Below are 27,542 nucleotides of genomic sequence, written 5' to 3'. Positions count from 1 at the left end.
ACAAATCCTGTTGATAGACATTTTAATAAGCAAATGGATAAGAACAGAAAAAAGTTGATCCGATTCAATAAAATGAAAAAAAACAACAACTCATATGTGAGGTGGATTTTCATACAATAACACAGTAAAACCCCATTAAGGCCTTTTATATTTCGTCTCATGACGTCTCATACTTCTCACACACTTCCTTCCACATCTGTGCAGCTTCATTTTTACACGCCTCCAAAGAGTTAAATGTCATTACAAAAAAATAATCCTATATGCCAAAATATATCTGTACAGTGTCAACACCTCCTGATAGAGAACACATGTTTTATTTAAATGCAACATTAAAACAGAGAAACAGGCTTGAGAACATGTGACTCAACAACAGTGGTACAGGGTCCGTAAGTGCTATCGTAGGTGGATTATTTACAATTTTGGGCTATTTTAAGGAAATTAAAGACCTAACAGTTAAGACAAAAATCCACACTTAAAGTGGATTTTTAGGTGTTTGTTAGTTCCAACTGCAACATGGTGAATATTTAATTATAAACTGCACAGACAGCTCACATATTGTGGGATTTCTGTCTAGTCTACTGACGCTTGTCATCGTGGTGATACAGAGGAGTTACGCTTGCATTTAAAGCACACTGAAAGGCCCCCAAAACGACAGCAAAATGTTACACAGGAAGCCATAAATTATAAAAGCTACTCAGAAAAAGCTACAAGTGGATCTGCCACCATATACAATTAAATCTGACCTGTGTTTTTTTTTATTTGCCGCTCTGACTCGAACTGTAACACGCCAATAAAACATATTCAAGTTAAGTTTGAAGTCTTTTCAATTTAAATAAATTAAAAACCGACTGCAGGTGCTTCCCAGAACTGTCTGCATGCTTGTGAATTGCATATTTTCACATGTATGCAAATGAATTGCAACCACCAATCCCATAGAGGTATTTTCCTCAATCTTTATGACACTTCATTACACACACACACACAGACTTTGACAGATTTTAAAGTTTTCAGTCATGTGTTTAAAAGAAAAAATCCCGAAAATAAACATGCCTGTGTAACAGCAAACATCCACCATTCGATCTGAAATAGTCTCCGAACGTCCGATCTGCGCTGATGATGTGACACAAACGATTAGGACAACTCCGTCTGACACAAAACCAGCGTAAGGCCACGTATGATCAGCTCATAGAGACCAGGCTGCCTCTGTGGGAGGCGCGACATTCACTGCTTCAGTGGTTTCAGCTGGGCTAAGGCGGCGGACTGCCTCTGATTTTACTCTTGTTTTTGGCACGAGAGAACACTGACACACATGCTAGAGTAGTGCACACATAGGCACTTCTGCCCCGCTGAAGTAGTCCGGAACATTCGTGACCTCGTTCCTGCTTAAGTGTCCTCCGTAACGATGCAGTGAAACCCATGTCCACCCGCCGCTCGCTACTTGGAATGCAGCTTTTTGGGCGTCCACTGCTTCTTGGTTTGCCACAGGTGACTGGCGATGGTGATGGCATCCACGCTGGCGGACATGGTTTTGGCTGGTATCTGGCTGAACTGCTTCCTGTCCGAGTTGTATTTGTACAGGCCCTCGATCATCTTGATCTTGATGCTCTTGGGCCCGATGCCGGCCAGCCTGGTGATCTCCTCCGTCTCTGGGCAGTAGGTGTACACAGACCTGAACTGGCATCCAGCGTCCCGGAAAAGCACCAGGAAGTTATTGGCTCCGGATTTCTCCATTTCCTTAATCACACCACAGAGAAAAAGTTTTTTTTTTTTTTTAAATCTCAGAATGTTAGATTTCTGAAAACAGTAATTTGCATACATCAAGTATTTTGTTCTTCTGGCCTTCGTTGACTTTGCCCGCCAGGCAGCAGTGGGCCAGGGCGTTCTGGATGATGTGCTTGTTGGACTTTGCACTTGGCTCCTTGTATAGTTTAGGTCCTACAGGAATAACCATTTCAATTAGGATTAATGGGGGTGCTGGGGTGTGAGTCCAGGATTTCAGGATTCCTGGATTCAGTCAAGTGGAAAGTGTGGAGGATACCTGTGTATTCTGTGTTGGAGGGAGATGAGGAGGTGGTCGAATCGTTTTCCCAATCCTTCTCTCCGTTCCGACTGACAGTCGAAGGACAGGAAGAAAACCCTCCTGCCGATTCTGGCCTGCAAACGCCCGCATACATGACAGACGGAACAAAAACACAGAGCACAGACGACACAGGAACGCACAGATGAAGACATGCACAAACACACAGATGTGGTAAAAACAAGGTCAGATGTGGAGCCACAAATCTCCAGACCGTTCCTGTTGTCTGGCTTTACATTATACTGTTAATATAGCAAGCTGCACAGAGAGGGACAGAGGTAGCACGTTCAGCCAAGCAGAGCAAAGCCTCGGCATTGTCTTTATGGACACTGGGAAGGATGAGCTCATGAAGTCACATGGAGCAGCCAGCGTGGAAAAGGGAAAGGAAGGAAAGAAAAATGCATCCAGAGCAGGAGGACACCCAAATCCAAGGGGCTACGCTCAATGACCTCGCTGCTGACATGGCCGCTGTTGCTCATGAAGGGCGGTACAGTTACACGGAGCGATACCAACCTTCCCTTTCTCTCTTTGGGAGAGCTGAGAAAAAATGGGACGTGAGCTGCAGCTACTTTACTGCCTCTGAGGTGACGCAGGTGGGCAGCAGAGAAAGGGAGGGAGTGTAGGAGTGTCAGGGAAAAGAAAGAAAGAAGAGAGCCCCATCATCAACCCCACTGTTAGAGGTTGATTACTGTGGAGTCACACATTCCAAAACTGATCTGATTACTTAAGAAAACAGTTTCTCTAAATTGTGTGTTGTGCACACCAAGACTGATGAAACCCATGTGAAGCTACAGCGCAACAGCAGCTCTTACCTGTTATTCTTCCTGTTATTTGGAAGGTCTCTGTCGTTATCGGCCAGATTGAGAGACGCTAACGAAACACTTGACACGGAGTATCCTCGAGGACGAACACCTGCGTGACAGGTCGAGCGCGGATCAATATTTGCTGTAGTATTATATATGGAGGGAAACGTGTGTATGTTGCTCACCTGTTGCTCTCATGGGAGGCATCGATGAGTCCACAACATCCCGATGGATGGATTTAGGTCTCGGTTTCTTCTTGAGACTTCCGGATCGCGGCTTGATGACCTCATCCATGTCCTCCATCAGCTTGAGCTGCTTTTTCCTCAGATATTCATTCCTGATGTATTCCCTCCTGGCCTTCTCGTCTTCCTTTTTCTGCTGCTCCTCCTCCGTTTTCAATCTGGAGGAGGGCAACAAATTCAATCTGGGGACAAGTAACACCTTCAAACTTGGAGCGGACAGAATAGAATGAAGTCCAACCGTGCAGCTTCCTTCTCCTGCTCCTGGTCCAGCTCTTGCTGTTGCTTCTTCTCCCGAGCCTCCCTCTCCCTCCTCATCCTCTTCTCCAGCAAGGCGGCTTTCTTTGCTGCCATATCTTCTTCACCTTTCACATCATCCTGGGAAACACACAACATTAAAATGGTAAAAATGCTGCATGACAGAGGTGATAAATATGAAAAAACAAAACAAACGGATAGTCATCTTTAGGCTTTCGTTCACCTTGAAGAAAAATCCACAGCACAGTTTTTGGTCATCTCCTCCAGCATCTCCGTCCTCCTCTCCGTCCATCTCCTGACCGCTGCTCGATCTTTCAGGAGGTTTCAGTTCAGACAGTGGCACCTCCACCAGATCTTTTCTGTCCTGGTTCTCTGCTTTGACCTGGCTGGACGTAGGTCTTTTATACTCAGGTAACGGCTGGTGTAACACCTCTTCTGACCTTCTTGACTTGTCTTCGCCCTTTGACCGAGGCCGCGCCGTCTGGTTCCGCTCATTCTCACACTCAGCTTTGTTATGCTGATTAGCTGAAGGATGAGACGTTCCAGCGCTCTCGTCCGCTGCTTTTCCCTCTTTGCTGTCCTTCTTTTCACCTGAACTTGTCTCGTTACCCAGGTAGGCAAACGAGCTGAGCTGACTTTGGCTGGAGGTGAACCGCCTCAGCCTGGGCAGGCTGTCCACAGATGTGGGCGTGTTGAGCATGCGACTAAAAGGTGTGACCTTCAGGTCGTTTGGTCGTGGAGTCCGAGGGGTCCGGGCATGGAAGGAGGCCGGTCGTCTCTTAATACCAGCAGGGGAGCGATTAGGAGCGTGAGGAGAGCCTGAAGAAGAGAGGTTGGGAGACAGGGACCCGACGGAGCCTCGTCCTGATCCCCGACCCGTCACGCTGCTACTACGCAACTCACGGAGCTGCCTACAGGGGACCAAAATTTTTTTTATTTATGGTTGCTTTTGTCCTGAAAATTGGTAAAAGAAAGCTTCTGACCTCCGCATACAAGCTGAAGTGTTTGTAATTACAGTGTTATTGCAGCTAAAAAAGAACAGGTGGAGGAGGGGATACCTGTGTGGGGATGGGGCAGGAGCGGGGATAACCCAGGCCTGCTGCTGCTGCTGCTCTCGCATGGCCATGATCTTCTCCTGTTGCTGGGCCAAACGCTGCATCTCTGTCTGCAGGAAGCCCAGCGATGTGTTCAGCCTCTCAATGGAGCGGGTATAATCCGCCAGGTCAGCCTCTCCTGGAGTCACACCTGAGTCACCACGTGAAACATGCGGGTCAGTCAGGTGGTAACCAGTCAGATCAGGTTCATTTATGGGGCACTTTATCGTATACAAAATGATTCTCACCTCCTCTGTCCTCACTGGGGGATTTGGGAGCTGCTCCGTCTGGCTTGCATCTTTCCGCCCGCTCCACGCCACCCTGGCTGGTTTCCATCGAGGGTGTGATGGGCTCAGACGAAGGCGTCTCAGCTCCTCCTGAGTTGGGGCTGACGGGAACATTGATTCCTTTCCTCCTCACCACATTCAGAAAGGCAGTCCTGCCCATCTTCTGACGGTGGCGAGTGAAAGCAGCTTCGACCTGGAAAATGTGAAAAAAAGAAGACATCACCAAAGTCGAGCTCCACAGCACATTTCTGGATCAGCATCTGGTCTGGCTCAGTCATCGTTCAGTCTCCGTGAGTTTACCTTCTTTTTCTGGGCTTCTATTGCTCTCCGTTTCTCCTCCAGCTTCATCCTCAGCTGGATCATCTCAGATGCTATCAGGTGGGAAGGGTCTCTAGGGGAGGGCGTGACTGGAGACGGAGATGTAATTGGCAAAGGAGGCGTGGACATCTAAAATAAAATATAATTTATGTTAAGTGTCTTCTCTCACGTGTCGCTTTGATTAGCATTCGAAACCTCTGTACCAACCGGAGAAAAAGTGCTCTTTGTGGAGTGTGTGTACGGAACGTTGAGGTCTGAACTTTCCGGCGTGGTTCCTCCACTGCTCCTCCCCTCCAGCTTCCTGAACTTCTGCTCCGCGAAGCTCGTCATCCTGACCAGACCGCTCACGGAGCCCGTGGAGGACGAGGCTGGGCTCATGGTGTGGGATCTGGGGAGTGTGGGTGCAGAACTGGGGCAGGGGCTGGTCCTGTCTCCACCATCACCCCTCCCACCCAGGGAATTAGCGCCGCAGACCCCCTTCTGTCCTTCTTCTTTGTTCCTTTCCCTGTCCGGACGGTCATCATTTGGACAGGAGCGAGTCATGGCCTCACAGTCTGGATCCATATCTGAGTAATCTCTCAAAGAGGAGGAGTCCTCATCCAAGCTCTGGATGTCCTCTGTCCTCACGTGGATCCCCGTGTCGACCTCATCGGTGGAGACAGAGTTGGGTTCGTGGTCGTTCAGTCGAGTCTTAGCAGAACCTGTGTCGTCTCCCTCTCCACGGGCCCCAGAAGGTTCCAAAGGTTCCGCATCATGAAGAAAGAAACCATCACCTCCCCCCATTCCCAGACTGGCATGAGGCCGTTCAGAGTCATGAATTATCTTCAGAGCTTCTTCGATGCTCGGAGGAGTTGATGGGCTGATGTGACCGCTGTGGTCACCGTGGTGATTGTTACCGCTGTGGGGGCTATCTGAGAGGATGCCATTAGGGCACCTAAGGGCACATCAGAATACATGAAGTGACATTTTTAAAATTATCTGTTTGGAAATAGAGGTCACACACAGACACAGACACACAGACACAGACACACAGACACAGACACACAGACACAGACACAGACACAGACACAGACACAGACACAGACACAGACACACGCACAAATGCTGCTGCACCTATTTTGGTTCTTCACTGAGAATGTGTTGTTTCTTCCCAGGGGTTTGGGGGAAGTAAAATCCTCATCCTCCTCTAGAATGTGGCTGCTCTGGCCATTGACATTGACGGGTATGGCAGACGGGTGGCGCCTGAGGCCCCCATGGGTTGCAAAGTGAACTTTAAACCCAAGGCCTTCGCTGCTGGCTGACCGGGTCATGCCGCTGAGGGACGGGGATTCAGAGGGCGGCACTGTCGGTTCTCCATCCAAAGGGATTTCAAAGGAGATTCCTCGTGCAGTAGAGCTGATGAGGGACAAAATTTAGTGATGGAGAACAGCTGCACCTTCATCAATCATTGAATGCTACCTTTCTAGCTCAACTGTAGGGTGAAAACACTAACCGTTTTTCTTTGGGCCATGTACCAATACAGCCATCCATGAAGGACAGGGAGGTGGATCTCTTAATTGAACCTGTGGCATGGAAAATAATGTATATCTATGTGTCTTTAGCAAAAAAGGAAAAGTGTACTGTATATACAGCTTAAGGTTGCAATTCTTGAATCAATCACTAGAGGGCAGACAACTTCCACGTAGTCTATATTTACATCACTGCAATCATTATTTATTATCTGGTTAATTACGTAGTAAACGTAGTAGTTCTGTGAGAGTACTAAAGGGTGATAGCATGGCTTCTGCTTATTCATAATTCTGACATGGACAGTTTAATGAATAATTAATGACATTTAATTAAATAACCTGCTTGGATGGTGTCTGGACTCTCAGGCCTGTATGTACATCGCTGTTTGACAGGACTGGACACGGGAGCCATTTTTCTGTTGGAGGATACTGGCTCACAGGCTGATGAGAAGACAAAGATGCATCAGTGCTGGGCGGACGGTGGCAAACCTGTCATCAGGTTGATTTTTAATTTTTTAATTTTTTAAAAGTTGTGTACCATTTGTGTCTAAGATTCTAGGCTGTACAAATGAAGGTTTGACAACTTCAAACCACCAGAAAAGCTCAGCCATAAACACCAGGTAGTTACTCTGCAAGATAAAACACAGACACACCATTGTTATTACTAAAACAATATCAACAAAGGTTTATTGGTTATCAACAGAGAATTCATCTCACTGACATCTCAAATCCCTCCTGTTTTTATGATACTACAAAGCATCTTTGACAGACCAAATGGGGTCATCTAAATCCATCTCTGGGCGGAGATGCTGAATATCATGATTCATTAAGTAATTTAATGTCAATGCCTTGTGAAAACAGTCCAGCAACACCATCTGGAGTTTAGTTTAAATATGTCACATAGAGTACGCATGGATGGGCGCACAGAGCAGCGAACTAACCCAAATACACCATTAATTCATCCAGCTTAGACAAAGAAATTCACTGGAGGTCAAACACTGCGATCAACACACATCTATAAATCATTTTCAGGATAAAACACAAATAATAAAAATGTTTTGGATTTCAATTGTGATACGGAAACTCCTTAATAGCACATAAAATACACACTACTGTGCATTCCATCTTTATCATTGCTGTGCTACAGAGCTCATCAACATAATTAGGGTGAAATATGCCTAAACCTGCCATAGATACTACAAATGCATCTCAACAGATCTGGTCAATCAGCTGTAGCACCACCATGTGATCAGACGTAGCGTATTAGCAAAGGTTTGCGTCGATGTAGACTGTTACCATGATTCAAGGATGACCGAAAAGTGAATCCAAGACTGGCAAGTATGTAAAAACTGTGGAAAGTCCCCCGTCACCTCGGACTGTGACTTGAATCAGACTGTTTCACCCCATGTTCTCTGCACAGTTTACTGCTGCCTTGTGTTTGGACGTCGAGGAAACTTTTCACTTTTACTTGTTAAATAAAATGCAGTTAAAAGGGTATTTATCCTTGAAGATCACAGATTTTACTGTTTGTTTAAAGAATAAAAACAGAGGAGACAGGGAGGGGGTGGTGGTGGGGACAGTTTCTCCTCTGAGCAGAATGTGTCCTCTGTCAGAGAGAGAGCGAAACAGAGACGGACAGGCAGAGAAAGAGGCAGGCCCGAAGCTACCGTACTAAAAAAGCTCTGTCACAGACACATCATGTTTATTAAATCTGTTTGCAAAGCCATACTGGTAACAAACTGGTCTTTCCGAGCCTGTTCATACAGCCACACGCACGCTGAGAGCAGATGCTAGAGTGCAGCCTCGCTCACAAGCTTTCATTATTATTTTCCTCGCATGATTCACTTCTGACCACTCAGACTTTCCAGTCCTGACATTTCCTTATTCATTCCCCCAAAAGACTTTTTTCCCCTGTCCCGATCCACGTTACACAAACAGGACTTTCCACGCCCTGAAGGTCGCCTCCTTACCTTTATAGATGCATGTGCGTAGAGCATGTCCTCCAGGGTGAAGTGGCAACAGTGGTTGAGGTTGTTCTTGCAGAACTCCTGCACCAGCTGGAGGTTGTACAGGCTGTCAGCCAAAGACATGGTCTCCTTGAGGCAGATATCTGCTCCGCCAGGGGAGGGGTCGGGTGCACACGAGGGTGGGAGGGCCGGCAGGAAGGCAGGGGGGAGATAAGGCAGAGTTTGTGTTTAAAAAGGGGCAGATGACAGGAAATTACCATACTTCTCCCTGCAGCATTCCTGCAGTTTACTGTAGCTGATTTCAATCGCCCACAATCTGGATTTTCAGGCCGTCCGTGAATCATTGGGATTTCTAACCTGTGACGTGCTCACGGAGACTGTATAATGTCTACCAAATGAGAAGAAGCCCAAATATGATGTCATTTACTACTATTTCAAGGTCAGTCAGTTAAACAGAGTGCAACTCACATCCCCATCTGGTCCACATGTGTCTCTATAAGTGCCACAGAGGTTCAGACACAGCTGTTTATCTTTAAAATAGCAGGCAGCCAATCCTGGTGTGGTGCTCGGTCTGATACGCCTCATGACCAATCCCGACCCAACCCAGGGCATTTTTAGAAATGAGGGCGCAGGAGAGGAAACAAGTCTTTGTTTCTTTCTTGCCTCACATTCATTCTGCTGCCTCACAGTGCCGTTCTCAGGTCAAAGAACAATGTCCTACATTCTTCCTCATAAAACATAACCAGGGAAAGTCAGAACGCGGTCATCAATATGTTATGTTGTTGTTTGGATCTGCAGAAGGCTTCTATAGTAGCTTCAGTTTTTTCATATATCGAGGCAACTTGGAGATAAAAGAATCCTTGTGTTCTGAAATTCTGCTTGGAAATCGGGCCTTTGTTCTCGTCTGAGAGAGTAAACCTTTGCGGTTATCTCCCTGCATGTGTTTGTGCACATCAATGCCTTTATTCTTTTATGTTCACAGGTGTGGTTAGTGACCCCGGGAGGGTGTGGTCAGTGTCGGAGGGGGGCTCATCTCACCTTCCAGTCTGATGACTGTGGAGCAGTAGAAGTGCAGCAGGGTGGTCAGGGCGCAGCCGTCTGTGTTGTCCTTCAGCAGGTTCTCCACCAGGGGGAGCGAGGGAGCGCTCCTCTGCTGAGCATGCTCCTTCCTATAGCGAGCCTGAAACCATGGCAACGACAAAGACATCACTTATATGTGTCATTGGGGCGAATATGTACAGTGTGAATGTCTCAGAGACCTCTTGACGTGCATGCATACAACCCCCCAATCACACTCGACAAACAGGTGTTAAGATGAAGACTTAGAAGATCAGAGGGGGCTTCAGGCTCAAGTTAAATGATGTAGAGGTCAAAATGTACCTTGTCATCCTCTCTAGAAAGATATGATCTCTGTTGTCTCACAGCAATCGCGTCACAATCGCATAACTAGCAATGCAATACAAAAGGGTGCAATTGGATCACCAAGGCAGCAATCAGTAACTAAATTTAGCTATTTCAGGCTTTATAATTATCTTTAGAAGTTGCTATAGTGATGTAAGAGGTGGACGACTGAAACCTACTTAGACTGTGACCACGTCGTGGGAAGGTCATTAAATGTAGCTCAGCTGAGTTTAGCTGGGCTCCGAAGTCAGAAAACGGATCGAGATGATACTGAGAACAGACACCATCACCAGCGGAGATCAGTTTAGGAGAGTCGGGTCAGATGTGACTCAAGTAAAGAATTATGTTGCCTTCTTTCTCCCATCAAAAAGGATGCTGAGCCAATTTTAGCGAGTCAGATTCTTGGGAATGTAGAGTTTTGGTCTGGAGGTGTGACGGGATGGGGGAGTCGGACCAATGGGTGAGGGGGCATTTGGGAGCTGCATGCAATGAGAAATAATGTGAATCTTCGCAGGGTTTGGATGGTAAGGGAGGAGATTGGAGGTGGTGTTTGTTAAGGATAAATTCTGCAGAATGGACTTACTGGTACTAACTTCCAGTACCATTTATTAGGAGACTTGATGGAAGATGATGATTGGACAGAAAGAGGAGAGAGGAGAGACATTAGGCCATTGATAACCTACCGGTACTCTTGCTTCAGAAAGGACAGAAAATGTAACACTACTCATATAATGCTATAATTCAGTTAGTCTTCACGTGACATTGAACATATTTCACTTAAATCTTGATTTCTGTATGTTATGTACTTTGGTTTCAACTGCTGGATTAATCTTTTCTGCAATTTGAATATTTTTTTAAATGAACAAAAAACTATTACCAAATAATGGAGTCTAGAGTCTAGACACCAGTTTGCTCCACTGACTTCATCGTAATTAGTCCAGTCTAATCTGAGCTAATGCCCTCTAATGAAAACACAGCGCTAACACAGTTTACTATATTACAATCTCAACATCTCTCGTTAGTATGTTTGGTCGGCGAAAGTAGAGAAATACCGAGCCCTTCGTCATGAGACCAGTTTTCACACAATCCCAGAATAGACGAGAAGTACTGAGATGTGTCTTGTGCTCATGCATTAGTGTGTGTTTGGTGCAGGCGCATGGCTGTGCATGTGTGAAATTATGTCTTCTGAGTGTGTCCGCCTCAGTGAATAGACTTCTGTGTGATGGAGGACACCAGCTGACTCACACTGGGTGTACGCTTTCCCGCAAACACTCTTCAAAAGCCCTCACCTCTGTTCCCATGAAGCTTTACTGCGTATGTGACAGCCTCCAGAATAGACAGTTTCCAGCTTTCATGTCCATTATCGTTATCCAGGGATGTCGCATTAATGATTAGCGGAGTTTAGTGTTGCCGTTAGCTTAGCTACAAAACAATGTTAGCACGCCATCTAGTCGAGGCTATTGTTTATTCCTTAGTTATCTGGCTTGAACACAAACAGAGATTAAATAAGTGTTTGAATGTTATCTGAATCACAGGAAGATGACCTTCCATTTGCCATTTAGCACAGCTGAGTTAGGTTTTTAAAGCCTTTTTCCTCCACTTGTTACTGTCAACATTAGAAAGCTCTGACCCGAGGGGAATGATGTGACCTGAGGAGGCACTGCGCTGGAGTTTCATGGTTAAGTTAGTGGAAGAGAGTGTTCGCCGGCTGCTGTGTGTTTGCCCCTGCAGACTAGCTCCGTGTGTCACATGGACCTTACATAAGTGCGAAGGCCGCAGGAGGAGAACACTGGCTGCCTGTCGCAGGCTCTCTTTAGCTTCAGCTGACAGAGTTACTCTGTGCCCTCCACTCCAGTGTCATTTCTCACTTTCTGCTCTTTGAATTTCATTCCTCTTGCTGCCTGTCTCCCTTTTTTCCTCCCCCCCACACATTTTCATTTTCCACTCTGACGGGAGGATTCTTTCACTAACATTTCTTTGCAGCTGGTCAGAAACTGCTCATCTGTTCCTTCTGTGCTCTCCATGTATGCATGTGTGTGTGTGTGTGTGTGTGTGTCTCATGTGGGCTTGCATGTGCCTGCATCACTGAGTGATAGAATGGAAAAAGAGACAAGTAACGCGCACAATAAAATTAAATTTGACCAATTCAGCTCACAATCGGTGCATCCTGAAGAGCCATGTTCAGAATCATGAATCTTGAGTATAAAATTAACAGGTATTGATTTATTTTTTCCATATTTTAACGCACAGATCTAACAAGAGTCCTCTATTGAGGCAACAGGAAACACAACATATAAAAACTACTTTCTGGGCTGAAGGGTCAGCAAACTAGTAGAAGAAACTGTTTATGGGAACTAAAATGGGAAACGATCACCCTTCCTGAGCAAACAACTCCAGTTTATCCAGTTTGCGTTTGTATCTCACCTTCTGCGCTGATGAATGCGACTCGTGAAATTGGTCTCTCAGCTTCTGCTCCTCCACCATGATGTCCCTCAGGTGCTCGTTAACCTGGAGACAGACAGAGAGACAGACAGACAGACAGAGAGACAGTCAGGCATGCTCCCTGAATGGAGAGTCTGTGCAGATGGCAGAAGGACAGGAAGATGAGAGCTGATCACAGGGGACACTTGTCACCACTATCCCTCCATTTCCTGTCTGTGCTAATTGTTCTAATGCGATATAAAGCACTCAGGTCACTCGACTCCAGATCAGTGAGCTACAAATCACTTCAAAGATGCCGGTAGTGACAGTTCCTGTCCTTATAAAGCATCTTCAAAGCTTGACCTGAGGAGTCTAAAGGTTCTGGCTTTAAAGAGCTAATTATATTGAATCTGATTTACCAGTAAACATGTTAAACCTCAGCGCCGTCACCTCTCCAGACTAAAAGAAAGTGGCGTGTGTTCTCTGTTTGTTGAAGCCTTGAGGATGTTTGTGGGCGTCACCGTTGTGGTTCATACTGTGCACAAAAGCGCTCCTGTTCGCACCTTGTTGATCCAGGTGACGATAGCGTCCTCGGTGTCATACGGCAGCTCCTGGAGGTGTCCTTCCCCATGTGATTGCTCAGCGGACGTGTATCTGCCAATGCTGGACATCACCCGCTCCACGCTGACCATCTCCACCGTGTACGCCATCATCAGCGTGTCGATGAACGCCAAGTGGGAGCTCTGCAGAAACAAAATCAATTAAATCAGCGTTACAAGTTGACAAAGACTGTTTTTATTCAGTTCTATTCTGTGTTTGGCTAATTTACTCCATATGTGTGGAAGCTGCTGCTGTTGGTGCAAACTCATAGTTCAGTGATTAGTAACATATCACTTCATTTCCTGGGATTAAGTCTCTCTTCAGTCTCAACTCGTAAACTTTAAGAAACAGTTTCATACGTCCACACAGACCAGTCGGGCCAACGGAACCCTCATCCTTACGAGCATTATTCTCTGTCCGGGTTCTTATGTCAATCTTGCTTATTTAGCATCTAAAATCAAGTGTGAGTTAAAGCAATGGGCCTAAATCAGGAGTGTTTACCCAAGTTGACCTGACAGGCTCCGGTTCGTGACACCAGAACCTCATGTGACGACCAACGTGTAAAGTTGTAACAACTCTGAGCGAGCTGAAGCAGTTCAGCACCGGCGTTCTCCTGCGGGTGGCTGATTCCTGTTTCCAGTTTAGAAAGCTAAAAATTCTCCCATTTCAGAGGAGAGCATTTTAATGCCAGATAAATTCATCAACCAATTCAAAAACAGGAAGCTGGCACGCATTAAAACATCTGCCGGCCGATGCGCAAACAGCTGCTGAGCCTTGCAAACAGGATTGTTTAGACTGAACAAAATCCAGACAACCTCCAGGAGCCCAAAATAAAAACTGTCTGCATCTTCAGGATATTAGCAAATATTTGACATCGTGTGTTTTCCTCTCCAGACCAATACTGTGTGACAGACAGACAAACAGACGGACAGGACTGCTCACCTGCCCACTAGTGTTGACAATAAAGTGTGGATTAAAGAACCAAGTGCTGTCCTTCACAAAGACCTTTAAGGTGTGTGTGCCCGTGTGTGTGAGCACGCTTATGTGAGCGCACGTGCGTATGGGCTTGTCTAAATTTCTGGTGGTGACAGACATACCATATATGGTCATGCTGGTGGCACACTGTTACAGAGAGCTGCATCCCTGTGAGTGTAATAGCTGAGAAGTATCGGAATCGATCCCCTCCAGCGCTGCATACGTGCCTGAACAGTGCACGAGCACACACTTCCGCACGTGATCAAAGGGGGGCAGAATACAGCTGGGCAAACATGGAACCAAAGAAACAACTGCCTGCTCCCCGAAGGTATCCTGTAACAAAAGCGACTTTACACCTGCACGCTGAAACCGCCCAGACTGTCCAATCCAGTCCCGGACAAACCAATACCCCCCCCCCCCCCCCTTAGTTCTGAAGGAGATATGCTGAGGTTGATGTGCAGCTGCTTCTTCAGCTCCTGAACACACTGTGGTGGAGGTGCTCTTAAGAGGTGTGTGTTTATGTGTCTGGAGTGATCGATGCTGTGTGTGTATGTGTGTGTGTGAGTGTGTGTGTTCTTCCAGGCTCCACCCTCCACCATGCTGCAGTACTGCACAGCACCTCTTCGTCTTTCCTCAACCTTTCCTGCTCTCTTGGCATTCTTCTCTCCTCCATCATCTTTACCCCCCCTACTCTTTCCAGATGGTCACATTAACAGTGGGCCTGTCCCACTCCCCTTCTCTGCCGTGCACATGTCTTCCTACCCACCAAAAAGGCAATACTGCGCTGGTGCCCTCCCCTCTCCTCTTTCCACATCCATCTTAGAAACGTCCACGCTCACCCTTTCCTCTCATCTCTTCCTCTACTTTTCTTTTTTCTCCTGAATTACAGCAAATGGCCTAAACTCCTTGTTTCCCTCCCTCCTTTTCTCTCTCTCCCTCCCTCTCCCTCACATGTATCCATTCAACCTCTTGATGGACTGCCACACTCCTCCTCCCCCTTCCTACATGAGTTATTCATCTGTCACGCAGTATTTGGAAAAGCGTGAGGTCATCATTTTCACTGCAGATATACCATAAACCAAAATGGGCCAGAGGCTCCAATGGGCTGAAATTATCCTGCTGTGCTGCCAAACGCACATACGTGCACAGCTCCTTCAGTTTCCAGGACCAACATCAGAAGTAAATGAGCAAATCGCCATCCCCTAATCAAAGAAAATACACATCTGAGGTCATCAGAGGCCACATTAAGACTGAAGCTGAGATCTGATCATGAAGTTAAACATGAGGCAACGTGGGGGTTCTCATTTATCAAGACTTTATACAAATCACGTCATTCCATAGATTGATATAGATTAAATATGTGAAAAATGGTGATATTTATCCCTATAGATGTTCCCCCAGCCTTGTTTTAGGAGACAAAAGCTCCTAACACACAGACATTTGCAGATGTCAATATAACTGTTGCTCCTCATTGTTCCATGCCTTGTAATGAGGGTGGGGGCGGGGTGGGGTCCCAAACAGACACAATTGGGGCAGTCACAGCCCTGAAATATGAAAGGGTAATCCGGGGATGTGGGGAAAATGTGATGAGGCTGTGACATTCACTTTAGTCCAGAAGCTGAGAAAGAAGAGCTGCAAAGATCATGCGAAGAGGGTGCTGTAGATGCAGGACTGACTCACTCTGGAGCATATAGATGTAAAGGACCTTTAAAGGACACCCACAAAAAATCCAAAGATCTCTGCAATAATAGGAAGATGCCCTTCATGTGTGACTTTGAATCATAAACGTAATAAAAAAGCACAACCTGAGATAAGAGCCCGAAGAGAGGGCTCGATGAAATAAGCCCCAATTAAATATTCAAGGTACCAGTCTCACTTAATCCACAGAGATAAGAACGTGCACAAGAAAGGGGGCGTGGTCACAGAGAGGGCTAAAAAAGACACTGGGTGAGGGAGGAGAGGCGAGGAGGGAGAGAGGCAGACAGAAGGAGTGACAGAGCAGGCAGGAGAGAGAAAGAGAGAGAGTGAGAGAGCGAGCGTGCACTGCAATGCAGACACCTTTTGGTGTCAGCAGAAGTGCCTACTCTCCAGCCATGCGTGTGCTAGCAGCGTCTGGATCAAACTATCACAACACAGCAGAACCGTGTGACCTGCGGGAAACAAAACAAGGTGACAGTTCCCACTAAATTAAAATGTAAAGATGAGCACAGGATGGGAAACGCCACCTTATCATGTGCAGTGTTGACAAAATGCTGTAGCGGCGGCGTGAGCTAAGGAGTGTTTGTTGCTGTTTAATGACACAGTGACCCAACAGTGAGTAATGGGTTGCTATTGGAAACCTGTCATTAGTGGTTGCTTTTTCTCCTTTGATTTGTGGCAGGACGGATCACGCAGGATGATAACACACACAAACACAACTGGTGATAATTGGTTGGTTTAAGATGTATTTCCTGGTTCCAGCTGTTGGACTAAGTGTTAAGAAGGCGTCTGCTCACCATGTGTATAGGCAGGCTGGTCAGATCCCTCTCGGTCACCAGTCGGTCCTGGTCGGTGACGTAGAGGCCTTTCTGGGCGAGGGCCTGGATGACGGCGTTGTGACCCAGTAAAGGTTTGACGGCATCGCTGCGGAGAATCAGGCTGCCCGCCCTGCAGTAGAGTTCCGCCGACTGGAGCAAGCTTGCAACCGTCGGCTTCAGGTGCTCCTGGTTGTACTGGTCCCTGTACAGAGGCTCGGCCAACTCCTCTGGTACTGCATCTGAAACAGGGGACCGAAGGGTCAGGACGGGCTCTGAGCAGAAACGGTGAACGTCTGCACATGTCATTAAAAACCAATGCTTCCATTCTCCTTCTATATTTTACTGCCTTTGTGGTTGCCATGGCTTCCCCCTTTATACTGTAGCCTCCGCTTGATATGACCAACCAGATGAAGCTCGTTGGACACACCCCAGTAACATCACAAACCGTTTTAATCGTCGTTCAACAAGCTGGACCGTCTTTGCAGAAGAATGTTAGTGTGCTGCCTCATCTGATGAATCTGATTATACAGACAGGCGCTTGCAGCTGTGTGTATAATTCAGTATGAGTGTGTATTTCTTGTGGTGTGTGCGAGTGTGTGGGTAGGGGGGGTCGGTTTCCTCTCTGCCTGCCTCTGATTCACGCTGATGGAAACAAAGGACACGACAGGAATCTCTCTTAAAGTGACAGCTTTACGACATTTACGGCAAAACATCATTAAATGAACGAAGAGAACTAAAACAAGACCATTGCCTGTGTAATAAACACTCTGTTTTACACTGTGGTGAGTGCAGCCCCCCCCCCACACCCCCAAAACTCTAAAATGGAAGATGAAAAGAAGATATTTTAAATCACTTCTAAACACTTAAAGTTATTACTCATCGGTCCTCGAGGGTGACGAGTTTTCTCATTTAAGTCCACATAACAAAAACACTGGAAGGCTACAAAAAGAAAGGAAGAAAATCTGCCCCGTCAAGTAACCCCCCCTTGTGTTGGCCATCAAAGAGGAAACAGACAGGAAGTAGCTGCCACAGGAAGTGCAGACAGAGAAGACTTCCCTGGAGGACCGCAGGATTGCAGTTCTACAACGTCGCGGATCCCAGTTTACCAGCGCAGCATAAATCTGGCACTTTTGGAAGATTAGGTAGTTTGTAGCAAACCTTTTGGTAGCAAATTACCAACAAAAACAGTCAGTGACTTCACAAGCTACACACACACCAGTGAGACATGCACAATGATAGGAAACAGCATATTTCTGTCCACATGATGTGTTTAAGTCCAAGTTTCAGTCTCCTAAATCAGTTTTTGTCTGGAGATTCTTGTTTATCTGCAAAACGCTCCATATTGTTCACCAGCCATCTGCCATTTAGTGCTGAGTAAGAGCTTTTGTCCCCCCCTTTTCTTTTTTTTTTTTTCCAGAAAACGGCAGCCAAAATGGCTTCAGCTACCTGTGTTAGATATCAAAAACCATTCAGTTCAGGCTGTCTACATTAGATTTATTATTTATTTTATGGTTGTACTTATATCTGCCCATCTGTTATTTAAAATGCACAATCAAAGTTTCCATTATTTGTGTTTTAAACAAAAAACAAAGAAAAAATTGAACAAACAAATAAGTATAATTACCCAAGACTGGTGGAGAAGATACAAAAGTTCCCCAAAGCCTTCTGGGACACCAAATATGTAAATATAAATAAATAAATATGTAAATATGTTTCCAACAATAGATAACGACGTCCATAAAACATCTATTACTGTTTCAAACTTCCCATTAAGTTTCCTTAAGTGACAAGACAGAATAGAAAAACATTTTTATGGTTCATAAGTGGTTCTCTTATTGTGCATCACTGACAGAGTCTAAAGACTTTCTCCAGATAGAGGATATAAGTTTTAGCCTTTTTATTTGGAGCCTCTAAACATCAGACGTGGTCATCCTATCTAAGTAGGCCAGACAAAGCTCTGTGGACCGGTTCTGATCTGGGCCATAATCCTGGAAGCTGAATATGTGTCAGTTGAATGCAACAGCCACAGATCTCATTGTAGCATTAATGACAGCTTGTATCCAAACAGCGGCAGCCCCGCCAACTGGCAGATCTATAGGTGCGAGTCAGAGGTCTGTCTTTTAACCCATCTAGGTTTGTCTGTAAAAGGAGGCACGGATCATAAAAACTTTTATGGGGAGTTAAGGTAAACCTCTGAACCTAAAAAAGGATCAAATTAATGTTAATGAGAACTCCGTCCATCCCACAGAAAGGAGAGAACACAGGACTGTGAAATTCTATGTGAGCCGCCAAATGAGAAGAGCTGATAATGCTTAATAGATTTAAGATAGCAAAGAATATTTGCTCAGCACGTGACAGCAAAGCCCATCATTCAGTCTTTACTCTGGACGAGCCATTCTTAAAACAAAAAAGCTAAAGCAATTTAAGTAACAGGAAGGTTTATAAGTTAAATAAGTTTTGTGGATTATAGTCCCATATATTGTTCCTTCTTTAACATTTTTTCCCGTCCTCTGGGGCAGGAGCAACACAAACATGTGCAAAGGCTGCCTCTGACTAGCTTAGCTCAAATATTGTCAAAATAAAAGTTTTTAGCAACTTAAAATGTTCCGGCATGCATGTTTTGACCTGTATATTTATGCACACAATGACTAAATGTTGTTACAGAAGCTTCACTTAACTATAAAGCTCATAGGATTGTGGGTAATGCAGTTTTTGTCCCCAAGAACTACAAATTCGCAATAACGGAAAACTTGCCACCAAATGGAATTGTTTCACACACAGCTGGTGGTGCCCATCCATGTAGGTCCTCACTACACTCTCATCAACTTGGGTGGAGGAAGATGGACTCTAGCCATTTCCTCCCAGTATTTGAGCTAAACTAACCACTTGTCTTGGTTGTGGAAAACGGCACATTTGCATGTTTAGATCAAGGGAGTCTCCTTCTAATGATGGCAGCTGGAGGCCACCTGCATCTGTTGATGGGTTGAGACTGACAGAGCCTAGCCGGGGTTGCGTAACAGCACCTGCAGTGCTGAAGGATTCCACAGCATGAAGCGTGCAACAGGTTACATCAATGTGATGATGAGTGATGCGGCTGGATTGATATCTGCAAATCTTCATGCTCAGAACGCTTCAGTTGGAAACATCACACTTAAAGTCTTCAGCATAAGAACAGAGGGAACACTCACGAGTGCCCCTTGGGCTTGTAACTCGACCCTGTCAGATGTTTCCCTCAGCCCTATTTTCCATTTATCTCAGACCATGGAAGGAGGCACCACCTACCCGAGCCGAACGCCTTGGCCACCAGCCACGTCAGGCTGCAGGAAATCTTGGCTCTGGTGAAGTCATAATGGTCGAAGCTCTTGATGGCGGGGACGATGAAGGTCCGTCTCATCCCCCTGTCATCTGCCGCATCTCCCATCTTCAACCGCTCTGCAGCTGGAGGTTCGATCAGCCACGGGAATTCCTCCTGACGGCTGATGACATTCCGCACGGAGGGAAAAAAATCCCTCCTTTAGAGCCAAAGGGGGAAAAAATCAAACTTTGGCAGCGGCCTTGGTTGTTGAGAGCACGACAGGTCTAAAAAACAGCAGCTCCCCGCTTACATGAGCGCCATCCTTCAGTTTTCCGTGTCGGGATTATCTTTAAATCCTGACAACGCGGCCCAGTTTATGAATTCTGGAGATTTCCTCCATTCCCTGACATTCCAGTCCTGCTCTCCAACATAACGGAGCTGCAGCGCCTCCGGGGAGGAAGGTCAACCCACCCGACACCGAGGAACGGCCCCAACCTCAACGACAGGCGATGTTCGTGTCCATCTTGTCTTTCCTTTTCTTTTTGTAACTGTTCTCCTCCTCTCTCCCCCTCTCTCTCTACTCCTCTGCGCTTTTCCAGCCGCACCGATCGAGGGATTTGTGCGCATTGCGCATGCGCGCTCCACCCACCCAGTCCGCTCAGTCCTGACAAGAACATCACAAGCAGAGGTGGAGTTAACTTCTAACTGCCAGATGTTTCAGTGGAGGACGGGGCAGACACGACTTTAGCATCTGAATATTTGATATGTCAGAATTGTTTATTTTATTTTACTGCGTAATGCTGTAGCTTTAGTAGGCACTGTTGGTTCAAATTCAGGGCTTGGATGGCTCAGCTGGATGAGCTGCAGTCATATTGTGAGTTACAAAATGTGATAATTGTTTACCAACTGTGATGTATTTTTTTTTTAAAAAATCATTCAAATATCTCAAACGCCAAATCATCTTTTTACAACATTGTTAGTGAAGCTGCTGTGGCTGCTGAGCGCATCTACAACAGTCCAGAGGTTAACTGGTAGATTCTGGTCAGTAATAATGAATTAATTAATTAATTAATTTTTTTAAATTGTGACAGAAATTGCGGTTAAATCCATTTCTTTCTTCGTTTAAGGGGTTTGCCTTTTGCGGCATGCATTGCACAACTGATTCTGGTACGACAGATTTTATTACATGGAAAATAGACGAAAAAACGGATTGTACAGATGCTGAAATTATCAAAACATTTTATAACTCTTCCTATGCGGAGTGTATTTGGAATGACAAATGAGCTCCTCACGTACCCTTTTAAAAGACTAATTTAATTCAAAACGAAAAAAACCATTCTGAACGAATGCATCAACGACAGGCGATGTTCGTAATATAATTGTAATAATGCGTTTATGTTCAGGTAGGTGATGCCAACGTTTGCTCAGAAACGTGTGCGTGTGCTTAAGAATCTAAATACGGATAAAAACCAAAATAATCCCAAAATTAAAACAGAGAAAACTACCTTGAATCCCAAAATTAGAACAGAGTTTTTCCATGCAAAACCTCAAAGGTACAGAAAAGAGCCAACAAATGACACCGGGACACATAGCTGGAAAATAAACGGAAATTTAAACGGCAAAAAAGTAAAAGTATTAAGAATCTTTCCTAATTATCGAGTATGTGTCATACTTTAAGCAAGAGAAATCACAATTAACACCGCCATCTAGTGTCTCAATAAGCTTGGCACATCTTGGCACATATTTCGATCATCTTGTGTATGTATCACTAATTGACCAGTAGGTGTCAGTATTTTGCTGTAAAAATGTTCTCTGTTCAACAGAATATACAACTCTTCTGCAGTCGGTTGTGCTTCTTCAAAACTGGTTTAAATGTGGTGTAATGGACTGTAGTGAACATTTTAGTGTTCAGACATGATCTATGTTTCAAAATTTCAGCTTATTCTAACTGTCACAGCAGGCATGATTATTCTCTTTTTTTTATCCTTTTATTTATTTAAACCTTAGAGCTCACTGCTCCTCTTCGATCGAGTTGTCTTCGTCCACCCCTCCACCCACACCCACGGTCATCTGAGAATCATTCCCAATCATAATGTAATTAGCATTTTCGATGTGAATGTTTGGATGCATTTGCCACAAAGCTGCACCGTCCTCTCCTAACAAATTTGGATTGTGGAGAATTGTTTGCCCGAGTTTTTTTCTCTCCTGCCACTGTACTTTTTCACAATGTTTCAGCTGCTTCTGGTGCTGTAGCTGTGCTTTCTGGATTTTCACCCTCTGCTCTTCCGTCCATATTTTCTCCTGCCTTTTAATCTTCGCCAGAGTCAGAGACTTTGATAATTTCCTCTCAAAGCTCTTGCTCTCCTCCAGCGGAACTAATGTCTGCAGAACCAGAGGGATTTCCCGCTTGGGCATGCAGTTCTCCATGGGCAGGAGAGGGATCACCGTGTTCCATTTGTGTTTTTTGTATAAGGAGTTGATGAGGGCAGAGTTTGTCTCCAGCTCCACCATGCGAGTGTTGAAGTTGCGCGTGAGCAGCAGGAAAGTGAAGGCCGTGTTGTTGATGGCATCCTCCACGCACCTCAGGGTGCTCTTTCCAGGCGTGCGGAAGTCATCTGAGAAAGTCGCTCCCTTACACCCGATGACCTTTTCCACTTTTTCCCTCACGCAATCGGCCACGTCCGCGTCCTCTGGTGCATGCATGATCACAAAAGCGTAGAATATGGCCTCCTCCTCCTCCACGCAGCAAAGATCAGCGGCAGCGGACATGTTGGTTGGGACACATGTCGAAGGTGCAGCAACACTTTGGCCTGTGGTTGGGGTAGAACCAGGAAAACTGTGCGAAACCAGTCTGTCTGCAGCAAACTTACTGGATTTAAGGGGTTCCTCAGACGTCTGACAGGGCTCCGATGCATTTTTTACATCGACCTTGCTGACGAGGAGGACAGATGCTTCCGCTTCTGATGTGTTGGGCGTTTCCAGGGTTCCTTTGTCCTCATGAAATAGAGCCGTTGGAGGTGTGCTGATCTCTAAATGAGTGGGGTATGAAAACATTGAGGAGTTGGCGTGCAGCGAAGTGGGCAGGCTGTGGGTGCTCTCTGACTTATGCTCGGACAGAGCGCCCTCTTCATCCTGGCTGCTGTCAAGAACACACAAAGAGTCCAGTCCCCTCACACAGGAGCACATCCACTCAGCAAACTGCGGCCCACAGACCGCCATCGCCTCCTCCCTGAGTTGCTCATACCCTAGTTTGTTGGAAGCGTGGTCATTCTTGGAAAGCGCTCTCTGGTACGCCAGATCTCTAAGTTGTGGATCGCACAGCTGCTGTTCAGACAAAACTTTAAAAACACGAGCCAGCAGCACCAACGATTCCAATGTGAATCCATTAAAGTTACCAAAATGGACAGCAAATTCCTCTAAGTTCCCTTTACTTATCGCAAAGGTGTCATACAGGTGTTGGGAGAGGCAACTGTCGCCCAGGGTGTGGAGCCTGCTCAGGGCCTGTCTCTCCCTCTGGAGGGCAATCAGACACAGAACACGCACGACATTTCCTTCAGGTGACTCACTCAGCTGGAGAGTCAGGCTTAAGAGTCGCTCCGTTGGTGTTTTAACCAATATGTCAAAGACGTCTCTGGGTCCTGTCCCCTGATTTTCCTGTCCACTTTGATTCATTTTCAGTTCTAGGCGTGTTGCCACCTTTGAGAAAAACCATTCATATCTTCCCCATTCAGCAGAGATGTGCATTTGTTAGAGAATTTTTGACCTGTAAAAAGATTAAAAACGGAATTACAGTTGTTATAAGATGCCAGACTTTGAGTTTGACCACTTTTTGAAACAGAACCCAGCAGGAACAGACTTTTCCACCAGGTTGTACTAACGAGCCAAGAGAATTACTCACCAACATGGAGTCATAGCTGCCTCAAAGAAGGAAGTCACCCAGATTCTCAGTTAAGCCGCCACAACAGTAGTTGTTTGGCGCTCAGGAAGTCCCTGCGCATACTTGAACTCAGCCACGAAAGACTGTTGCAAGTCTGTCAGTCTGAGTCCTGCCAGACCTTTGAAATAGAGTTCACCGGGATCGCACCAGTGTTATCTAACAGGCCTCTGCTAGCTCCAAACATGAGATCACATGTTGAAAAATAAGGGTGCCCACGAGGAACAAAAGACTATGAATCAGGAAGAGGAATTTTCAAAAAACACATTTGGCCCTCCCCCTTAACAACGCAGGTTAAACATGATGACATTGACCCTCTCAACTTTTTTTTGTGTGTGTGTTTTGCAGATTAAAAAAAAAAACTTGTGCTGAGTTTAATTTTCTTTCTAAAGCAGGAGCAGACGAGAAAGGAATTCTGGCATGTTTCCCTCTCTACTGAGAGGAAAGTGTATTTTTATCTGTGGAGGAAACCTCCAACCCTGTATTTACCCGGGGTGGGGTCACAGCAGCGCAGAGCGCAACAGTCAACATCCAATGTCTCAATACAGAGCAGACGGGAAGGCTCTCTGTTCTTAGACCGTGTCTGGAATATTACCCCAAAAATGAACATGCAGAGATCACAGTAACTCTGACATGTTGAAGGTGAATTTTCATAATCATCATCCAAAACTGTCTTTTTTCTTAGAATAACTTTATAATGAGAGTGTTTATATTGGCTTTAAGGGCAGTTTTTCTTTTCTTTTTTTTAAAACTGACTGATCTGCAGCTTTTTAACACAGAGCGGGGTTTGTTTTGGAGCTAATGCGATTCATTTCCTGGGAACAGAAATCATATTAAGGTGGTCAGTGCTAGATCAGTTAACGGCTACAGTTGTGTTTGACCCAGGTTATACTGGAAACCAGCTGCGGCTGCATGTTTCTTTGTATGCAATGTGAGGAAAATGCAAATGCCAACAAACCCACTTTCTTTTCCAGGATGACAGAGGTCTTGAAGGTGCTACGGAGTGGGGGGAGGGGGACAAAAAAGAGACTGTAATTGGGAAACGGATGATGCACAGCTGCACCAAGACAGAGCCCGACAGGTCACAAGATATGAAATCAGAATCTGCCTGTTTTTTTTTTGTTTTTTTTGGGGGGGGGGGATTTTACATTATTTAAATCATATTTAAAATATAGAATCTAAAGAATTCTGAGGATTAAACAGTGAAACGGAAAGACAGCACACCGCCAAACTGGGGCAGCCATCTTAGACGTGGGAGGTGTGATTAAAAATGCATAAAAGTCTTTGGGGGTTTCCTGTTACTCCCGTTTCCTCCCGCATTTCGAAAACATGGAGATTGATTTGAGACTCAAAATTGCCCCTCGATTTCGGCGTGTAAGGGCATGCTGTGTGCGCACCCTGCGATGGGCTGGTGACTTGGTCAGGCTGTGTTCAACATATGTACACAACGCTTCAGTATTTCTTTAACACAATTTCAACAGTATCAAAGAGTCAAAAGGAAACGATTCCATTGTACATCCGCACTTCGACCTTGATGGATCCTGTGTCCTGATATGGCTCCTCGGCATACACGCGTGTACGAGCGGATGCATGAAATTTCACATACGCGTTCCGCTAAAAAAAAGAAAAAAGAAAACACATCCACACAGCCCGAGGATAATCCTCAGCCAGTTACATAACGCGCTGCCAAACGTCCATCTTTATTGAGGTCAGTCCTCTAACGAGAGACACGCTCTCCCGGCAGCTGTGTTAGTCACCCTGGCGGTAAATTCGCCGTCAACTTCTGTATCTTGATGTCGACTCGTGGCTTTGCGCAGCTCCGGTAACGAAGCGTTATGGCCCCCGATGTGGTTATAAAACAGGCAAGATGCAACTATCTACAATGCACATGTGTGCGAGCGTGTGTGAGTTAGCGCTTTGGTTTCTGGCCGTGGGAGAGGGCCCTGAGGGAGAGACAGAGGGGTCACGTATAAGAGGCTTTAGGGCAGACAAGTGAAAAGGAGGCCCTTTCTTGGACAGAGACTATGGATTAGGATGAAAGATGTATGAGTGGGGGGATGCTCTCCCTCTCTCTCCCTTTTTTTTATCTGTCTCACGCTCTTGGTACATCTCCCAGAGTCTTTACGTCTATTTAGGATGAGCGAGGAATAAAGGAGGCGGTACGAAGGCAAACAAGATACAGAGATGGAGATACAAAGCCAAATAGATAAGATAGCGAGATAGGGGCGCGGCGAAACACGAACCGAGACCCTGACAGATCGATCGCCTCTTTTGAATTCAGTATGCGAGAGGCCAACAGGGGCCGCACAGTGTGCTGCTCCTTTCCCAGCCACTTGATTCGTCACACATGCTAAGAGAATTTAACACACTCACTCCTAGCAGGCAAACATACGCTCCACACGCATGTACATGCAAAAGCGCAGAGCCGTGGCCCTGCACACATTCTGTCGAGGGTCCACACCCGCTGTTTGGCCCCTGAATGAAACACCTGCACCGCAGCCACTTGTGGGCTCGCCAAACTCAATCTGCACCTTTTCTGGTGAGAATGTGCAACGGCGGCAGGTAGCTTTTAGCTTTAGCATCAAAAATCTTCTGCGAGAGTGGGTTCGTTCGGAACTCACTCGGATGGCTGCAGCTGTAGGTACAGTCCCGATAGTCCTTGTCAGTCCATCCATGCGTGTGCTGTTCATCAAAGCAAAACAAACCCAGCTATCACACACCGAGCCCGATTTCTGCTGTGGACAGGGCAGGCCAACAGATCTGAGTTAATGTGACAGTTAACTAGCATTAATTCAGGAGCAAAGGTAAATGAGGCGGGCCTGCGGACACGATGAGAAGACGTGTGTACTGTACCACACAGAACCATGCTTGGGTGAGCATGTAGGCCATGCCAACAACAATGCATAATACAGCCTGTGGTGATGGGGGATGCATATGCACACCCCCCAATCCCTCCACCCCAGCTCACACAGTCACGCACAGATACGCGTCCACAGACACACACACAAACTCGCACGCATGCACAGACACTGACGGCGACGAGGCGCAGAGCAGTTTATGCTCATATCAAAGCAAAGTCTTTGATCAGTGTGACAGCAAGGGCACTCGCCCCAGAGGAATTAGCCAACTCTTGAGTCACAAAAGCACATCCACCACAAATCAGGCGTGTTTGCATTTGAGGGCAGAGGATGTCTGATATTTAACATCATTAATATGCTAAATGTACGAATATGATTTGTTCTGGTTCATCGTCCAGAGCGGCGGGTCTAAGAGCGCCATGATAACCAAGACGGGAAGAATATGAAGAAATTCAGCTTGCGCATATAATCCTCTCAATTTAATACGTTGTTAAGCTGCAGCAGCGATTTCTATACGGCATTTAAATTAGAACAGGCAACAATTTCATTCCTCTCGCAGGAATTCTTGTTTATTTTCAGGTTTTGAAGTCTTTGCTTTGGATGTTACTTAATTTGCCTGGCACTGCATTTCCTCTGTTGATAGTATTACATTATTTACACCTCCTTTAGGATCTTTGGCCTGAACGAAGGCTCGCTCGCATCCTAAATGTAGGTCTGCCGTCTGGTTAGCATGGCTGAGCGGTGGGACAGTAAGCGGATGAATGGTGAGACATAAGCCTTATTTTTTTAACAATCCGTGCTTTGACCAACGACTGGCTGACGCTATATAGCTGGCTTTGTTTTTAGGAAAAAGATGGTGGCTTTCCCATTTTTACCAAATTATATGGATTTTTTAGAATAACCTTCAGAATGAAAGAAATTTTGCAAAATTAAAGAATTAACACACACATTTGGCACTGTGTGAGGTGAGTAGTTCCATTCCTCAGGTATA

At 45.8% G+C, this 27,542-nt stretch overlaps 2 protein-coding genes across 5 annotated transcripts; both read right to left on the bottom strand.

The window, feature by feature from the left end:
- Positions 1–5: 5 nt before the first annotated feature.
- Positions 6–20,489, bottom strand: camsap2b (calmodulin regulated spectrin-associated protein family, member 2b). Of its 3 annotated transcripts, XM_029830808.1 has the most exons (22): positions 19,747–20,489; positions 16,444–16,703; positions 12,937–13,116; positions 12,377–12,460; positions 9,590–9,731; positions 8,555–8,694; positions 7,123–7,213; positions 6,924–7,025; positions 6,569–6,638; positions 6,190–6,471; positions 5,284–6,010; positions 5,059–5,205; positions 4,720–4,951; positions 4,436–4,622; positions 3,601–4,288; positions 3,361–3,497; positions 3,066–3,280; positions 2,890–2,989; positions 2,591–2,656; positions 2,039–2,154; positions 1,817–1,935; positions 6–1,734 (listed from the first exon to the last, which is right to left on the bottom strand). In XM_029830808.1, the coding sequence occupies exons 1-22, from the start codon at positions 19,883–19,885 to the stop codon at positions 1,435–1,437; spliced, it is 4,524 nt and encodes a 1,507-aa protein (XP_029686668.1). In that variant the 5' UTR covers positions 19,886–20,489; the 3' UTR covers positions 6–1,434. The 3 variants fall into 3 exon arrangements, with proteins under 3 accessions (XP_029686668.1, XP_011614738.2, XP_029686669.1); XM_011616436.2 differs by lacking the exon at positions 2,591–2,656 and having other exon boundaries at positions 19,747–20,488; XM_029830809.1 differs by lacking the exons at positions 12,377–12,460; positions 12,937–13,116; positions 16,444–16,703; positions 19,747–20,489 and adding an exon at positions 10,536–10,631.
- Positions 20,490–20,921: 432 nt separating this feature from the next.
- ticam1 (TIR domain containing adaptor molecule 1) lies at positions 20,922–23,901 on the bottom strand. Of its 2 annotated transcripts, XM_011616394.2 has the most exons (2): positions 23,658–23,901; positions 20,922–23,522 (listed from the first exon to the last, which is right to left on the bottom strand). In XM_011616394.2, exon 2 carries the CDS (start codon positions 23,501–23,503, stop codon positions 21,770–21,772), a length of 1,734 nt encoding a protein of 577 aa, XP_011614696.2. In that variant the 5' UTR covers positions 23,504–23,522; positions 23,658–23,901; the 3' UTR covers positions 20,922–21,769.
- Between the last annotated feature and the right edge of the window lie 3,641 nt (positions 23,902–27,542).

Source organism: Takifugu rubripes, chromosome 22 (genome assembly GCF_901000725.2).
Source record: "Takifugu rubripes chromosome 22, fTakRub1.2, whole genome shotgun sequence".
Lineage (NCBI taxonomy): Eukaryota > Metazoa > Chordata > Actinopteri > Tetraodontiformes > Tetraodontidae > Takifugu > Takifugu rubripes.
This window is presented reverse-complemented; position numbering and strand designations above follow the sequence as displayed.

Bases quoted from the DNA above. Each gene is read 5' to 3' on its own strand.
- camsap2b (XM_029830808.1), bottom strand. From the start codon at position 19,885: ATGGGAGATGCGGCAGATGACAGGGGGATGAGACGGACCTTCATCGTC. The intron at 4,289-4,435 runs GTATCCCCTCCT...GGTCCCCTGTAG, and splicing joins CCTGCCCCATCCCCACACAG to GCAGCTCCGTGAGTTGCGTA. The intron at 1,735-1,816 runs GTATGCAAATTA...GGTGTGATTAAG, and splicing joins AGAAGAACAAAATACTTGAT to GAAATGGAGAAATCCGGAGC.
- ticam1 (XM_011616394.2), bottom strand. From the start codon at position 23,503: ATGCACATCTCTGCTGAATGGGGAAGATATGAATGGTTTTTCTCAAAG.